The 18,395-nt window shown below is 33.7% G+C and overlaps 4 protein-coding genes across 5 annotated transcripts; 1 reads left to right on the forward strand and 3 right to left on the reverse strand.

Moving 5' to 3' along the window:
* Window positions 1-107: 107 nt before the first annotated feature.
* On the reverse strand, window positions 108-6,446 carry Faf2 (Fas-associated factor 2). The gene is made up of 7 exons (XM_053754281.2): window positions 6,110-6,446; window positions 5,781-6,030; window positions 5,339-5,522; window positions 4,903-5,172; window positions 3,554-3,728; window positions 2,887-3,024; window positions 108-2,668 (listed from the first exon to the last, which is right to left on the reverse strand). The coding sequence occupies exons 1-7, from the start codon at window positions 6,242-6,244 to the stop codon at window positions 2,510-2,512; spliced, it is 1,311 nt and encodes a 436-aa protein (XP_053610256.1). The 5' UTR covers window positions 6,245-6,446; the 3' UTR covers window positions 108-2,509.
* A 735-nt stretch (window positions 6,447-7,181) lies between these two features.
* Window positions 7,182-9,338, reverse strand: LOC128675311 (uncharacterized). The gene is made up of 4 exons (XM_053754629.2): window positions 9,046-9,338; window positions 8,335-8,503; window positions 7,765-7,962; window positions 7,182-7,491 (listed from the first exon to the last, which is right to left on the reverse strand). The coding sequence occupies exons 1-4, from the start codon at window positions 9,225-9,227 to the stop codon at window positions 7,351-7,353; spliced, it is 690 nt and encodes a 229-aa protein (XP_053610604.1). The 5' UTR covers window positions 9,228-9,338; the 3' UTR covers window positions 7,182-7,350.
* A 183-nt stretch (window positions 9,339-9,521) lies between these two features.
* On the forward strand, window positions 9,522-11,570 carry LOC128675309 (homologous recombination OB-fold protein-like). Of its 2 annotated transcripts, XM_053754627.1 has the most exons (5): window positions 9,523-9,792; window positions 9,920-10,312; window positions 10,418-10,655; window positions 10,817-11,095; window positions 11,249-11,570. In XM_053754627.1, the coding sequence occupies exons 1-5, from the start codon at window positions 9,766-9,768 to the stop codon at window positions 11,338-11,340; spliced, it is 1,029 nt and encodes a 342-aa protein (XP_053610602.1). In that variant the 5' UTR covers window positions 9,523-9,765; the 3' UTR covers window positions 11,341-11,570. The 2 variants fall into 2 exon arrangements, with proteins under 2 accessions (XP_053610603.1, XP_053610602.1); XM_053754628.2 differs by lacking the exon at window positions 10,817-11,095 and having other exon boundaries at window positions 9,522-9,792; window positions 11,249-11,551.
* Window positions 11,567-18,339, reverse strand: LOC128675308 (uncharacterized). Its single transcript, XM_053754625.1, has 15 exons — window positions 18,205-18,339; window positions 17,813-17,956; window positions 17,459-17,538; window positions 17,192-17,284; window positions 16,924-17,047; window positions 16,385-16,445; window positions 16,017-16,162; window positions 15,720-15,938; window positions 15,023-15,172; window positions 13,833-14,005; window positions 13,427-13,565; window positions 13,096-13,200; window positions 12,715-12,815; window positions 12,089-12,199; window positions 11,567-11,813 (listed from the first exon to the last, which is right to left on the reverse strand). The coding sequence occupies exons 1-15, from the start codon at window positions 18,305-18,307 to the stop codon at window positions 11,586-11,588; spliced, it is 1,977 nt and encodes a 658-aa protein (XP_053610600.1). The 5' UTR covers window positions 18,308-18,339; the 3' UTR covers window positions 11,567-11,585.
* Between the last annotated feature and the right edge of the window lie 56 nt (window positions 18,340-18,395).

Here is an 18,395-nt window from a genome sequence, read left to right on the forward strand (position 1 = left end):
ACTAGATAAAAGTTATCTAAGAAGTCAAAACTAGAAAAATAGAATAGGAAGGGAAACTAGGAAAAGGGAAACAAAGCTAATAAGTTGTTAGAAATAAAAAAAAACTGTAAGGAAGGAACATTATTATTTTACAACAAAACAAAAAAATATAATGTACAGTTCGTCTGCGAATCAAATACTCAAACAAAATACCCATTTCACTACAGACTATTTAAAAAAATACGACCGGATTGTAAGTAGCGATGGTCGGCGTGAATTATTATTGCTTAGTCTAGATTGGCAGCGAAATAAAATTCTATTTACGTATTAGGAATTTCGAATAGATTGCAAGGGAAAGTGGGTGTGGAAGCTAACACAGAAAATTATAATTTGCATCTTTGGTTTTGAGATGTAGATTATAATAATAATTTTGTAATACTTTTTTATACAATCAATCGTATTTTTTCGATACATTTGCTCTATACTCGTCAAGAGTAATTTAAATAATCACAACGAAAAAAAGCTTCAACAGACTCAAGCAAAAACTAATTTAAAATGCATAAAATTAATAATAAGAAAACGCACATTATTTTCAAACCATCTGCACCTACAGTGAACTAAACAAATAACATTACTTTCCCAGTTATTCATAAAAAAAATAAAACAACATGTTTTGTCACTATCGCACTTCATAATATTTGACATTAACAGAAAGAGACAAAACATATATTAGCTTAAAGTGAGTTTTAAGTTTTTTATGAATTTGGGTTTTGCTAACTTACAAATATTGATCACAACTTACGATATATAGGGAAAGCATAGAATTTTGTCTTTGTTTGCGCAAATAATATCTTATTACGAAATTAATTACTAATATACATCACGGCCCTTTTCATAGGTTTATCTTCAAAATAAAACGCAATTTCAGAGCTGTTAAAATAAGATAATTTTAAAATGATAGGCGACACGCCACTCCTTATACAAAAAATATAATTCTGGGCATTTAAAAACGTAACACTTTAGATTATGTTAGGGAAATGACAAAATTTTATACCACTATCACTAGTACAATTAGCACTATATACAAAGTTCACAATGTACACCGAGTTTTACACATATGATTTAGATAGGCAAATTTGGATTATGCATAATTACATATACATATCTATACAAGAAAAATTTACAATATAATATTGATTGCGAGTTATTTGCAAATATATGTGAACGAGAAAATACATATTATTAGGCAATAAAATAAATGCATAATAAAGTCATGAGCAGGAATTTCGTATAAACAAATTATGCAAAGAAAGGAGCAATCATTTGTGGTCGGAAGAAAAATTTAAAAAATAACTGAAGAATGACATACTAATTCCATAACTCCTTTATATTTATTTAGGTAGCTTTAAGTACGAAAGTAGCACCCTTTTCCAAAATTGGCCGGTGCATAGTTTTATGCAGGATAACTTAAGGTGCGGTTCACTCTAAAATATAATTGGTTTTTTATGTAACTACCTTTTTTACACAATAAGAAAATGAGAGAAAGAAAAGCCATTACCATAGCTCTTAACATAACAAAATGGGATATTTCTCAGTATCATAAGGATATCATATGATCAACATATGAATTTAATTATTTATACAGATATTCATATAGGTTAATTTGCTCAACATCCGTCTCTCACATAGTTTTACAAACGTTATTTCGAAAATGTACTCCAAAATTAATGCAACAAAATTGACACCTATATACCTATATTGACACCATTCAAATTATATGAGAAATTAGTGTTTTGAATATTGAAAAACTGGTGTATAGCAATTCAGATTTTGTACCATCATATATTTGAATGTAGAGTTCTCCAAAATAAAATACTTAAAATTTTCGTGCGTGGTAATGAAAATAGCTGAAAATCACATCGTGTTTGGTTTACCACGACAAGGTAAACGGCATTATCTAAACTAAGTTAATTTTTACATTATTCCAATGAATCAGCAAGTTTGGCCATGTCATACTTGCCATATTGCTTACTACTGAACTTTCATACTTATAGACAGTACTACTACATGTGAATTGTTTAATTATTACCTGAATACTCTACCCTGGTACTCATAAATGCGAAGTCGGCAGTGGCATGAAATAATGGGAGCGTTTCAATCAAACTTGACTAAAAATTTACACATAAACATTTGTAATGAGCACTTTAACATTATTCCATCTATTTCTACAACCTTTCCCTTCTCTAAATATACTTTATGTTTCATGAACTGAACATATTATAAAAAATACAGCCCCATTGTTAGCTGATCCGATCTTTGTTTCATCGTTGATATCTTCAACTCATTAATTTGTGTTAGAAATAGATCAGCTTGAAGTCAAAAGAGCGAGTTGAAGCGGAGAAACAAGATGCCATAATTTATATCTTTTATGTACCTAAAAAGACTATTTTCGTGCATAAATGATTCAATTTAATATGTCACTTGTTTGCTCGTTATGTTGAATAAAAACAACAGATTATTGAAAGCAAGTTTATGCGTTCATGTCATTGACAAATAGTACGTCGCGGTCCTTGAGCCCCACTTCACTCAGGTTGATGGGCCCGCGAGTCACTACTCGCTTCGGGAAATTCGTGGTGATCTCGAATTCTTCGGGAGACTGCGGGTGACTGAACACGAAGTCGTATAAATCCTGAAACGAAACACGGGATATCGGGATATAAATGCTTCATGCTATAACAAGTGAACATACTGACATTTTATAGTGACAAAAACATTTTAGGTAAAGGTACCTTTTTTAGCCGAGGGACATTTTTACGGAGCTCATTTCAAGGAACACAATCAATCCACAAATAAAAATATTCAATTTTTATCATCTATGCTAAAAAGTGGGTGTAATCCGTTAGATACCTGCGTGGTGTGCAGCAGCGTGAACCGCCGAGTGAGGCGCTCGCCGCCCGGCAGCCGGATGAGCAGCGCCACCGTGCCCGCGCCCGGCGCCGGCTCCGGAGGCAGCTTGGACGCCATCGCCACGCGCGCTTCCACCAGCTAAACAATATGTAGCAATTTTCGTCAATCTTTATTGATTACAATATATTTATCTGATGTCCACCAAATTGTCATTACAATACTAGTCACATTAAAATAGTTTTAAAAAAATTCATAATGTAAGTGTAAAATTTTACATTGCATACATCAACTGTACGACGAAGCTTGTCATGTCACAAATGTATGACGAAACCATTTTCGTGCACTTGTTTGTTATCGTTATGCGAATTTGGCTTTAGGCCCTATCTGGCCACACACACCATCATATTTTGTCAATTTTTTTTTATTTTATAGTGAATAAAAAAGTTATCGTATCGTATAATTTGTCCTAATTATGCAACATAAAGAATTTTATTAGACAGTATTAGGTAGAGTTTTACATTACATAACATAGTCACAATTTACTAAACCGAAAACTGTGGCCACCAAAATCCATGTAATTAAACTTTAATTCTTTTTTATTGATGAAAATGTGATGGTTACGCCAATGTGTGGTTAGATAAACCTCACTGAATATACTCGTAAGTACCTCCTGTTTTTGCCGCTCGATCTGCTGTCGCCGCCGCAGGTCCTCGTTCTCCCGCTCCTCCTTGGCGGCGCGGTCGGCGGCGCGGCGGCGCTCCTTCTCCTGGTCCGCGGCCAGGGACTCCGCGTACGCCTCGTCCTGCGCCGCGCGAAGCCTGGCCGTCACTTCCCGCTCCACTCTGTTAAAGCATCATCCATTTTTATAAGCTTTTATTTTTCACCTGTTCAGGGGTCTGTAATCTTGCAAATTACATTTCACCTCCTTCCACTGGTCTTACAGTTGAAATTTCCCATGTCGCTTCAGATTCCATCACAATTAATTATTATAATAAGCATGACCTGATGGTGCACACAGGGACACCATCGAGTCATGCTAACCTGGCTTCTAATGAGGGAATTTACGGCACGGACAGTTTAATGTCACGCATTGAATGCAACAAGATCTTTCTTACGACAATAAAAGATTGTGGCAAAAAACGTAATTTTAGAAAACGTAATTTGAAAAATCTTCATGTCAAATTCCGTTTCTTCTCTTGAGAACTGGTTTTTCGCAGTTAGACCTCTTCTCTCTCTCTACTTCGCGTCAGCAATGACGCCCAAAAGCCCATGGTTTGCGTAAAAAAGATTTGGCTAAGATTTTACAACTGGCCACCTGTGTGATGTCTACCCTCTTTGGGAAACTATTATTGCCTATCAGCGATAGGCGCTACGGCAGTTACGCCTCTAGACTGGGTCATTTCTGTGGGAGGAATTGGGATATCTGCATTATAATTATACTTATTAATATTTCCTATTTATTGCACAATATAGAATTCATTAATTAGTCGAGCCAATCCAGCTCCTTCAAGAAGCACATCAGCACAGATAGTGCCTTCACTCAAGGTTCCTGGATTTCACTGCAAATGTGGCTAGCAGTTTCATCAACCTCCTTCAAATCCCTCTTGCATTTGCTGGATACTTTCGTGGTTTGTTTCACCTTGGTCAATTCTTTTATATAGCTACTAGCTTCGCTCCCATGGAAGTTTCGGGATAAAAAGTATCCTGTGTGTTGTATGTTTTCCAGGTTATTTTCTACCCATGTACCAAATTTTATAATAATTGGTCCAGTAGAAAACGTGTGAAGAGGTAAAAAACTAACTTGTTTTCACATTTATATTATTAGTAAGGATTATTTTGATGTTTTAAAATTATCCTTAAATAGTTAAGAAGTTCTTTAAGTAGTGTGATGATAGTGTAGACTATTTTTATTTAACCTCCTAAGGTTAAATAAAAATAGTGTTTACCTTTTTTTACTGAATTTAAATATTTAGTATTATAAAAAAAATGGCTAAAAATTACAATGCATATACATACCTCGCTGCCCTAGCTGCAGCCAAATGAGCCTCATTATCTGAGACAACTCTCCGCAGCCTCTGGAGCAGCTGCAAGGCAGAACAGGAGCCCTCACTGCGTGCCACCACGGTCATGCGGTGCTCTCGTACACAGACCACGCACAGCAGGGGATACCGTCTTCCCCCAACCGACTGGGCTACCCTCCACCCCTCCGCGGTGTCTATAGAACACCCCCAGAAAAGCGCGTGGGTGTTTATATACTGTATAACTTCTGGGTCAGCTAGTGTAGTCCTAAAAATATATATAAAATAGTGGGAACCCAAGACACAATGTAACAACAACTTAAAATGCTATAAATTCTCTGAATTGATTAGAGATTGGACAATTATTTGTCTGCAATCATGTTGTACGTTTCTGTGTTAGTTTTCATTTATGTATAATACAAAGTGATAGTCACCTGCAGAAGTTCTGTGTCTCTGCTGCTGCATCAGAATGTAAGTACACAATGAGGAATCGCAGCTCATTCTTGGCATCATTAAGGGCCTGAGCATATGTGCCCTGGTAGAACACAGGGTGAGGATTGTAGCGTGCTGTGTATGTGTTGATGAATCCCATCACATCGCCCAGAGGGTCAGTCACCACTGCCAAATATAATTTTATTATAGGTATATCACATATGGAGGTTGTCACATGTTCCTACTTTGTGAGTTATAGTTTGCTTAAAATCTTCCCCTAACACTACACTATGCCTCATGAGATTAAATATGTAAAAAGATTTTCAGAAATTTTTAACTTTATTATTTCAGGCTACTCATTTTTTTCCAATTAGTGCCTTGTTTCAAAAGCACGTAATAAATGAGGCTTTTTAGTAATATTACTGAGCATTATATTAAACTTACATCTTCTATCATCATGTCGTACAAAACTCAGGAGTAAATTTAAAATCGATGTTATAGTACTGTAGCACATAGATACTACTAAATTGACGACATATCGAAACAATCCTCTCACGCCCCCTGGCCCTTCTGGGGCATCGTCTGTAAACACTTGCTGTGCTATGTGGTCATGAACTACAGGGGGCGCCCGAGCCTCAGTCGCGAATACAGACGGTCGACCTTCCCTGATATTTAACTGTTCTTGTATAGCCACCTGAAAGACAAAAATACATTACATACTGACCTAAAGTAATATGTACTTTATTCACAAGTCCAAACAATAAATATCCTACCTCCAAATCCCATTGATGTCTCTGTAACACGTCTCTGCATATAGACATGTCTTCTATACCCGTTAAATCCTGGAACTGTAGTATTTTGTCTGTTTGTTCGTGGGTTAAACCCATTGCATTATCTTCGAGATCCATGACTCCAAATATACAATAACAGTTTTGTTATAAAATTAATAATAAATGGTAGGTAAAATTGTGTAAATCAAGTAAGCCTACATTAATATACTTATTTGAACATATTTAACAAAAACACAGTCAACCAACGCAAAACTACAAATATTTTGCATCAATTTACGATCCGAATGACATGTCATCCATTCTGACCAGAGACCTTTTTTGTTTCATTTAATTCATATGGAAAGGCAAAGGGATCTAAGATCAAACAGCCATGTAGATAGAATGCAAGATTATCCGACGACAGAAGGCAGGAACAATAACTAAAGCGTATTGTTTGTATCCACAGATATAAGAATACTTCAATGTAATGTTCATATATCTATGATTGTTCCGAGGGTGTGAACATGGAGTTAGTAGGTACTCCATCGAAGTACTTACTAAATTCATGTGTGTGACGCAATGGGAACAAACCTTTTTTGCAATCAGCAGTTTGTCAAACAGCAGCAGTGGAATACAATATCCTGATTAGACAGCAATATTACCATAGATTAGAAAGGGCCCCGCATGCGCTGATTAACATTGGTTGAATTTAGTATAACACTGTTACACATTATACTAATGTAGGTATGAATGTAAGAGGTATTACAAAACCACAAATTTAAGAACATTACATATATTCTTATATATGTGTACAAAACAAATGTTAAAGGATTTAATTTCAGGGTGAAATTCGTACTAATGATAATTTTTTGTCAAACTAAGCGCCTACGCGAGCGATACGCCCAGCTCTAACTTTATTTTAGAACCAACCGCTCATCAGCATATCCTCATTCCGATCACATAGGTAAGTACCTCCCTTTGACATCTATGTTCGAAAATGGAGTCTTGGTATTATGTAAGCTATTAAGATCTAATTATATTACTCAGCTACAAAAAAATAAGTACATACGTAAAATCATTAAAAAAATCGATTGTATTAGTAAATTTAAAATTTAGGTAGGTACAATAACATTTTGACATGTAAGAACCAATGTTTACAACGAACATTACGATGACCTTATACGAAAACAAAACAACATTATAAGGCATAATAAAAAAGTTGTGAAAGTAGTGTTGAGTGATGTTTATTTATTTTTCTTTTTCGCTTCTTTTTTTTTAGGAGGAGGAGGAGGCGGCGGCGGTGGTGGTTCTTCAGGTGGCTCTTCTATAATAGGCTCGGGTGGAACTGATGGGTCTTCATCTGGATCTTCATATAGGTAATTAATCTGAAAAATTGCCTTTTATCAGAAAGTTTAGAAGCAAATTTTGGTTCTTATTATTTGTATACGTGTATAACAAGTATGATTTATGTACTTAAGTACCTATAATATAATACTTAAATTTATAGATTGTAGTCTTCTACATAATGAAAAATTAGAATGTTAGTAGGAAGTAGAATAATAGGATTTACTATATTGTAGACTTTTGTTTGTTAATGATACTCGTATGTATTGAATACGGATTAAGAGAAAAAAATGGAAAAAAGAAAATTTTACTACCTTAGCATTATTCATCTGAGGAGCAACACTAAACAAACTTTCGATGAAATCCTCGTAGAAGACATTTCCGTCTCCCCTAACATTGGCATCCCGTAACATTTCTCTTGTTTCTTCGTCAGTGTATATATCCCCATAACCTTGAACGATACTTTGGATATCTTCTATTTCGAGGAAATCCCGTTTCTCTGTGTCGAAAATCTGTGTATCAAAACCACTTATTAATATATAAAAACCTTTACTGATTTTTAACCTTGGATATTATATTGTATATCATAATTTGTAAATTAACAAACTGTAGATAGGTATAAGACGCTACACAATACAAGTAATTCACTAAAATAGTACTATAACAATTCCCTGCCAGGTATCAATTATAAGTTTATTTCCAGCTATGTAATCAATACCACGGACGGATTGCAAGAAAACTAGAAAAAAAAACTGAACTGTCTTAATAAGATATGTCTTGATATGACTTGTTGGAAATAGTTAAGTGTAGTCACTTGCTGATAAAAAATAGTAAGTAATATAATAAATTATAAACTAGGACCTACATGACTTCAGAAGTCTTACCTTGAAAGCTAGAGTCAATTCATGTTTCAATGTAGTTTCGAGTACCCATTTATTCAACATATATATAAACTGTTCTTTGGTCACTATTCGTAGGTATCCTGCTTTGAGATTATCCGCCTCAGTCATTATTTCGCCATAAGTTGGGTAATGAAACGATCTTCTATGAAATCTATAAAAATGTTTACTTTTATGACATAGGTATCTATGGGCTATTCAATTTATTTATTATGATATATATTTCAAATATTGTACTTATGGTTTCAAATATCAATATGTTGTAATAAAAATAAACGAAGAAAAAATAAAAGACAACATTTTGTCTTTAATGCTAATTCCTGCTTGTTCTCCCGTTGAATCACCTTCGATTTGAAAAATATTTGTTGCAACTAAGTTTTTTTGTGTTTGTTTGTTCTCATTGAGAAGTTTTTCGGAATTTACTTCCCGATGTGTAGCAGTGTTACAAATCGCGGTGTGACTCAATGGGAACAAACTTTTTTGCAATAAGCAATCCTAATTAGTAACAGTATTATTACTCAAAGGGAATACAGGTGCCATTTAGTAACACTGTTATATATTATATAGATTTTTTCTACTTAATGTACTTAAGCAGTATTACAAAACACATGTTATAGGATTTAATTTCAGAGTGAAATTCGTACTAAGGATATTATTTTGTATATATGTATAGACATAAAAGAAACAATACTATACTTCTTCAGATTCAAAAAATCTATTACTTGTTCAATGCTTATTACATTTATTGGTTCTCCATCATTTATCACAAGTAGAGGTTTCGCATTAGTATCGAAAAATTCAACAATTTCATTTAGTTGCTCTTCTGTAAATCGAGGGGTAATATTTTGTAACGGATTAAATACGTCAAACACTGCCATTTTCAATAAACCGAAATAAACAAAAATCCGAAATTTAATTTAAAATAATTACTTTAATGATTTCATTCACATAATCATTATAAATTCGACATTAGGTAAAATTGACAATGTTTTTTTTTCGTAACGAATATGTTTTTCCTTTTTCCAGTCAGTTTTTTTATGATGTCCGAAGCGAATGATTATTTGAAGTACTTATTAAATCCATGGGTAGTATAATCGGAGTACCTACTAATTCCATGGGTAAAATTCCTTTATCAAAAAAAGACAAAAATATCGTTTATGGCACCATTGAGTGTCTGTCACTGTCAAACCTAGTAGGCACCTGACCTACTTGATTGTAGGTTTATAATTGTAAATAAATTTTATTGCTGAACCTACGCTCCAAACTCTAGTTTACTCCTCTTTTTATTTTTATAATTGAAACCATTATCTAGGAAATATATATATTGTATAGATCTTCGTAATTCTCTTAATTGATGCAAAGACCCCGTCCTATTTATTATTTTGTCTTCCATTTTGCATTGTAAAGCTTGAAGAAATGTTTGAATCTGACGATTATGATCAGGTACCTATTATTTATTTACCACCGGCATTCAGGTGCTTCTGCTTGAGGAAGTTACATCCTACTTCACTCTCGCCGTGCAGGATGGATGTCCAATTTGACGTTGTTTCCAAATGTTTGTTGGTTGCAGATTTTGTCCCAGTTAGACTTTCCTAATTTGCCTAGACAGAGTGAATCGAAGAAACCTGAACAAGTAAATTCTGTTTTAATAGAAAAGTCTCAAACTCAAAATGTAAAAGAGAAAAATGACCATGAAACAAATTCAAGTAACACTACGGATTCACAAACTGTATTTATAAACAATTTAAATCCACAACCAAGGAATAATTCACCATCCATACCACATTCAAAAAATTGTGAATCAAAGAAAGAAGTGTCTCCAAAGCATTCAAAACGTAAAATAATTGATTCACATTTTGATTACAATACCAAGAGGAAGTTTCCAGGACCGGCAGGCCTTCTCACAGGCAGCCTCCAAGAAAGTAAAGATGAGTCTATCTGTCAACTAGAACTTTTTTCTCAGGTACCTATACCAATATAAATTTATCAATTTTATGTGCAATTCAACCTTTATGTCTTGAGTAGGTATCAACCATGTTTTTTACACAATTTTATATTATTTTTACAGGACATAGAATTTTCACAAAACAGCTTGAAACGGGGACTGTTTGATTTGCCAATGTGGATTAAGCTCCAGCAAGACATTGTTCAATGGAACCTTAGTGAAGTAGATACAATTAAAAGCATAAAACAGAAAGCACTTGCTGGAAACCTCCGCAGAAGAAAAGCACAGACAGTCACAGCATTTGTAGAAACAATAGATAGATCGGCAACAGATCCTCTTATTGTGTTGAGAGACACTACAGGTACAAAACATTATTTTCTGACTGAACCTAACAGGTCATCTAATTATCTTTACAGATGGACAATGAAGTCATCTTAATCCAAATTTTACCTTTTGAAGCTCCTGAAAATGACCTTGACTAATGTAGATCTGAGCCTTATTAAAAGTTTAGTTCTTTTTCAGGTAATATCAAATGTACACTTCACAGAGATGCATGGTGTCTATTTTCCTCCTACCTCATAGCAGAGCAATGTGCCTTAGTTTTATGGAAACCAACAATTCTCACAACAGGCAGTGCCTTCAAAAAACATTATTTAAACATTACTCTAAGTAATATTTATGCTATCTTCAGCTCTACAACATCACTAGATGATTCAGAAAGAAATGTACCTGAACAATATGCAATAGACAGTGGAAATGATTTTATGATTATAAGAATAAGGGAAAGTCCAAAAGATTTAAGTAAGTATAGTCAATCAATCCATCAATCATTTCAACCCATTTCCGCCCTCTGTTATCCATGTATGTATTTTATGTATAATTTCCTCAGATTAGAATGGTTTGATAGGTAGAGTACTTCTATTTGTTTATGTCATATTAATTCTTTTGTTACAGGTATAAATATAGCAAACAACAGTGACACACTAAATAATGAACAAAATTTATTAGATGACTTAGAAAATATATTTTCTGATGATATATTTTGATGAATCACATTATCCACATTTTTGTTTATTGCAATTTAAAAACAATTTGATATAATAGTCAGTTATTTTGTTCTGAATTTTGATCCAGTCATGATTGTATAATTTGACCTTTAAGTACCATGTGTACATTAATTAAAATAGCCTAAATTTTAATTAGTCTGTGATTTATGTAATAGTGTTGCCTATGATGATATATATTCTAAGAGTAAAATAAAAGATATTTAAATATTTGCCACTTGTTTTAATTAGTTGCCATTCTGTGTTGCCATTTTAATATGACTTGATAAAATATGTTTGGACAGTGTTGAGGAATGGAGATATACACTAGGGCACATATTGCATTTATATACTTTACTAGTTGGCGTATTTTCTGTATCGTTCTTGACTTCAACATTATTTATTGATGGTTTCATTGATAAGTGGTAGTGTGTCCTCATATGCTTTTTGCAGGTACTCAATCTGTTGAACTTATGCTGAAAAATTAAAACAGGGTGTATATTCTGCTAATATTGAATCGATATTGCGTCTCATATGAATAAAATTTGGCTGAAATAAGAAACATTGGACTATACAATGTTTCTTACTTCAGCCAAATTTTATTGATATGCATAAACACCTTCATAAATTCTATCAACTATTTATTTGTAAGTTCATCATTCTATAAATCAAGCTAATACATGCATATACGAAAATCTATGGGAAAAAAAGCATTAGTTTTAATTGTATATATTATGTTCACATTACTTACATTACATTGCATGCACTCATAATGTTTTTCTTTACCAGACATAATACATCGTATTGATTTCGTCTTATCTATTTTCAAAAACTCGTTGGTATCCACAGATTCCAAGCATCTCTGAAAATAACAATATAAATGCTAAAGTAGTAAAGTGCTGAAATTTGCTGTGTCTATCTAGACGGGACACCTGGCAAGGGGAGGTGACGATAGAGTGGTAGAATATTGACGATAAGCCAGCGTTAGATACTCGGGAGGCTGGATGGGAGGTTTGGATAGTCGAAAGTGATTTCAAACAGCATGAAAGGGTGAATGTCATATATTGAGAGAGACCTATACACAACAGTGGGATGTAAAGGGTTGCCAATGATGATGATCTATCTGCTCAAAACTCATTGTTGTGAAAAGGGTACGAAAATAAGAGTAAGGTTAATATATTATTAACTAACTTAAATCCGTGCAGTAGTTCATTACGAACAGACAGGCAAACGGCAGAGGACTTTGTTTTATATAATACAAATAAACAAACTTACTTTCGCATTTATAACATTGTTATGATGTTTAGATCAGAAAAATGACTTCATTGAGATTTGCTTAATACTGAGAATCCTGAATATAAATAAACGTATGTATACCTCGCGATGTAACAGCAGCTCTTCCTCAGAATCAAAGACAGTTGCACAAGCGCTGCAAGCATATACCATGTCCATTTTCTTGGGTCTACCTGGTGTTAATTCTGAAAATATTAAGAAAAATATTATTATTTATGACCAAAGATTTACAACAGAAAGTAGAGTCCGTACTATGAAAGTAGTCACACAGTCGTGGCGCTACTGTCGCTGCAGACAACAATGTGACCGAATAACAGATATTATTTATAGTTCCTGATATTGTCATGGGCTTACTTTCGTGGCACGGTCACTATGCGCGCACAGACTGCAGAAATCTATGTATAATCTATGGCCCAATTTTAGTTTTGCACTTTTTTGATCTTTGGATGAGAAGAGAAAACTTACGTTTTTTGTGAACAGTGACCGACGTCTTAACAACGTTTGTACCTCGGCGGATCTCTTCCAATATCTGGATGTGCACCACTGTACTGGAAATCATGGAGTGGTCCTCTGGAAATAAATGTTATTTTTACTTGTACTCGTAATGAATACAAGATGTTTATCAAATCTAGACTTTTATCAATAGAAATTGGAATTATTTGGTGCGTCAGCTCGTCAATACCTGCTTCGATTTTTTCGACCATAATAAAAAACGACATGTACTTTTGTTTTATCGATGATTTCATGATTTGTAATTACGATTTTAAGATTCAGTTTTATTTTATTAAGTACGTACCAGAAAATAGAAGAGTTTGTAAGATGTTGGGATAATGTATGAATTTAAATTGATTGTTCTCCGCTTGCACGCATCCCGTCCAAATCATCGGCCTCGATTTGAAAATTACATTTCCTTGGTTATCTGTTTTTTTTATTATCTGTGGAAATGATTTCTTATTAGAACGTATGTACCTTGTAATGTTCAATGCTAATACTGTGTGTTTTTGAGTAAAGGATTCCCATATTTTTTCATAAAATATAGCCTTTTTAGGTGATAGGCGTCAACATCTTTCGCAAAGAGGATTGAAATCAGACAGCAGGCGATTCGTAAAATGACTGCTGAAGTAAAATATATGTATGAATTTCAAGTTTAATCCTGGCGAAAAAGAAAATGAAAAAACAAGCAATGATGCATAAAAATTGACCTTAGTAATAAACAAGCAATCATTGACTTGAATAGACGCGTCAAACGGAGCGACTCCTTGCGTTAGCTGCTCTATGATCATTTCTATTGTTTGCAAGTCTTTGGCCGTGATTTGTTTCTCCGTGCATCTTATAGCCTGTTTTATGAGATCTGAGAATTGCATCTCTTCTGGATCTGAAAAAACAAGTGTTATTTTTAATACACAGCTGACGGTGGAGTAATCCCAGCAAATATAACCTCTGCACAGTGTTGCCAGATAACAATTATGAATTTTCCCCAAATCCTTCCCGGAATCACCCAAAACTTATTTTAAGAAAAAGCCCCCACTGTTTGAAAGTCATATTTATTAGGAAGGAAGTAGGATTTAATTTATAATGACATGAAAAACGGCAATCTCGCACATCAGTTGGTGCTATTAAACCTGTCTGTCCGGCTGATTGGAAGATTAGCTGACTGATCGACAACTTCGGCGCCAATCGGCTGACAACATACAGTCAACAGCACATCAAGTTACCCTGCATGAAACTCTATGGCGCGGTAATAGCGACGAGTTTGCAATGAATTTTGGTAGGTTAATGTGCTGGTGACTGTATACCGTCGTACCAGTGTTGTACTAATACTAGTATAGTAGCAGTATAGTAGTAGTAGCGTTCAGATTTTAGATCGTTAAGCAATTAAATTCCGTTCAGTCATAATTTTATCTTTTATTAATCTTTTTCAAAAACCCCAAATAATCCCCATGCCCATTGTATTCCCTCCGCTTAACCCCCCAAAGGATTTGTCCCCCTAAAATTCCCCCGAGGGCTGAAAATACCCCTTTGGTGGGAATCCCCCCATCTGGCATCACTGCTCTGCATGCTTAATTTATACAATCTTTCGATAAAAAAATCTCATATAGTTAGGTGCAGTGTGGATAGTGTACACAGAAATTCACCCGGGCGAAGCCGCGGGCAAAAGCTAGTACTAATAGATAATTTAAAATATACTATTTGTTAAAAATATATCCGGATATTACTAGTACATAACGCTCCTATGGGAATTTTAAGATATTTACCAAAATTCGCTCATTTCTCGACGGGTTGTTGGGTAATTTAGAAACATTAAGTATAGTATATTTTAATGATACTCGCACATACACATAAAACTAGAGCTTTTTTTTGGCACATTCCAAAAATCCAAATAGTTCCTTACCAAACGAAGTATCTATTGGCTGCCCGTTCTGTTCTGGATCAAGGTAAGTTTCTATCGTGCTTTCTTCACTAGGGGCTTTAGTCCTTTTCACTCTCGCAACCAAAGTTTTCCCTTTGGGGGTTTTACCTAATACTATTTTGTCTGGAATGTCTGCAAATAAATATAGTTTTTACAGTTATAATGTTACATTATACACACTATTATATTACCACACTATTATATTAACACCCAGGATGCGAAACAGACTCTCATTGGCCGGTATTTTATGCCGGCTACGCAATACAGATAGATGGCGACGTACAATTTAATAACATTGAGTAGTTTGTATGAGAGCTTTTATTTACCGCAATGAAAAACCAGCAATGTAAATGTATTGTGATAACGTATAGCCGGCAATACAATGAGAGGTAACGCAAGCAAGTTCGCCGCCAGGAACTTTAGCAACTATGCTACTTTTTTATGAATAACGCGGTTATACTTAATAATTATTTTATTTTAAAAAGTACATTGACATAATGTTTGTGACGTACAGATATTAATTTCAAAACATTTATCAGAATAGCACTGATTTCAATAGCACCAATTATCATGTCTTTAATAAATTTTTATCGAAAAAATCGATGTGATAAAAAAATGTGTTCCATAAAATATGACATAAACATTTAATAAATGCACATTTTTAGCCACTTGTCTTTACCTTTAAGTGATAATTTAGTTTTTATTCTAATAATGCTTTTCTCTTTTGCTGTATTTTCGTCGCTCTTTTCACTTTTTACAAAAAATACATTGACATCTCTGCAAGGATCTGCGCTTTGTGGCAGACTATTCGTAGTTTCATTCGCACTTTGTATAGTGCATTCTAGGTTGTTTACTGTGTCTATTCTTCTATTTACTAGTGTTTCCTGACGTAAATTCCCTGTAACATATATATGTAATTTGATAAGTGACATAGGTACTGCGGTAAAATGCAAACTGAAATGCTACATTAAATTACCTCTACTGGGATCATTAATAACCAATGGTAACTGTCCAATGTTTGCATTATGTGTAGTGGCTACAGCAAACTCCATCAAATTTGGCTGCGGCGATGAGTTTGGTTCAACTTCCATAGGGCTCGATTGATTTTCTATTTTGATACATCTGTACAAAGTAAGAATTAGAATGACTGAAATATTTCCCTTGAGTTTATTATTATTTCTTAAGACTCAGTTGCACCAGTCAACTTTGACTTTAACCTGTCCAAACAATGCAATGTTTTCCATTTTATGTAATCAGTACAGCTGAGGCCAAGTCTGATCTAAAAGCTACTGCGGGGGCAGCTATGTACAACAGCTTTTGTTAATATAAATGGTATATACTCACTGTAAATCTTTATTCCAATTAAAGTCAGCTTGATCTTCACTTTTCAATTTTTGTATTAATTCTGAAAAAGAAATATTCTTTTTATTGATGTAATATTCGATCAGAAAGATTCTATATTTATCAAATACGGGAAATTAATTCTGTTTGCCTTATTTATTTAGCTACCTAACTGTTTTTGATGAAGTTACTTTGAAGCCTGAGACTACTTTTTAGGTCAACAACCATGACCTAAGCAGACAGAGGTATACTTCTTCAGACGAAGAAAATTCTAGATTATATTGTTTTATCAATAAAAAAAAAAACTCAACCACGTCGTTAAGTACAAGTGTCATTTTTAAACAGAACAAATAATTATTTTAAAAAAATTAGTGATCCTGTTAGTTCCTTAGATCTTATAAGAGATGTCGCAAGCTAAGAAGCTTGTTAGAATTACAGTTTACCCGCGACGACCGCGAATTACGGCTTTACTACCCTGGCTATACCATTCTATGCCCATGATTGGATGTATAACATATTAATAAAGTATGAAGATAAATTACGAGTGTTTGAAGTTACGTCTCGTAGCCCTCCTAATGTGTCTAATACAAATACTTTGTCATTCAATTCTATAAGAAGCCATCCCTTTTGCTCCAACTTGCGATATTGTTCATCATTCAAAGTTATCTGAAATATAGCAATTTATAATTTTTAAACCAAAGAAAATACAGAGCTCAATATGGTTTATTGGCTCTATAAGACCCTCTAATATATATTTTTTCTTAAATATGATCAGTTGAGGTGAAAGGAAAAATATAGTATATTATATACCTCAGTGCAGTTGTTGACAGGCTTAGTATTGACTCCTAAATCAAGGCCTATTGATGGATTTGGTTTGAACTGTGATTCTGTTACGTCTTCTATCTGTAATTAATAATTATAAGTGTATTATGATATCAATGTTCAACAAAAGTTAAAATGATAATAATGGTATGTAAACATTATGTTTCAAGTTTTATAGAAATTTAACTAAATACAATTCGAACAAATTTCACACTAAGTAAATTAAAGTAAAAAGGAAAGAAATTATAATAATACCTGATTTGAACTTGTACCAGCTTGAAGAAGGTAACTGTTTGCATATAAATTGCTGGATGCATCTGGTAACACGAACTGATCTGAAAACATTTTGCACATAACAGTAAGCTTAATTTATTAGCACAAATATATAAACAATATAATAACATTTTATTGTGAGTATGAATTTGTTACATATCTTTCATTCTGGTAGAAAGTTTTGTTCACATAGGAAATAAAAGCTACAGTCTCGTATGAAGTCTCAGATAAAAGCTATATTTTATTGAAATTATACTGCTTTACTGCTTTTATAAAAACATAAAAGAGGAGTTTATAATCTAAAGGAGAAAGGAAATCTAAAAATATCACACTTACCAGAAACAGACATAAGCTCTGAAGAATTGTCTACATCAACATAAAATGGTTGTTCAGAAACATCATATACTGTGCAAGATTGCACTCCATCTAACACTGTTTTTACATCCTGCACTTCTGTCACATACTGTACTTGCCTGTTGACTAAAAAATAATTACATTAACAGTTTATAAGTAGAATAATGTAAGTAGATTTTTAATTACACATGAGAAAAGCAGTGTTTATTCGAAAATATCCCCCTTTTTAAATGTATTAACGTAGTAATGAAATAAGTGCATGGCAATGAAAATGTATAACAAAAATACAAAGAAACTTTCATTGTTTTAAGTACCTACCTATATTGACGTTATGGACCTAATAGAACATATAAAATACATATTTGTTTACTTACTTAGGTATGTGCCATCATCTTGGACAACGAAGAACTGGTTGGAACCAGCAGATTCAGCATTTACTGGTACAAATTCATAGGTTTCGAGAGTAGACTTATCCATGATATGGCATTTGAAAACCCGTGTATGATATGAAAGTAATTCAGTTTTTAAATAATTGCATTATTTATTTTTATTACTTAGGGTTTAT

Source organism: Plodia interpunctella, chromosome 14 (assembly GCF_027563975.2).
Source record: "Plodia interpunctella isolate USDA-ARS_2022_Savannah chromosome 14, ilPloInte3.2, whole genome shotgun sequence".
In the NCBI taxonomy this organism is placed as follows: Eukaryota; Metazoa; Arthropoda; class Insecta; order Lepidoptera; family Pyralidae; genus Plodia; species Plodia interpunctella.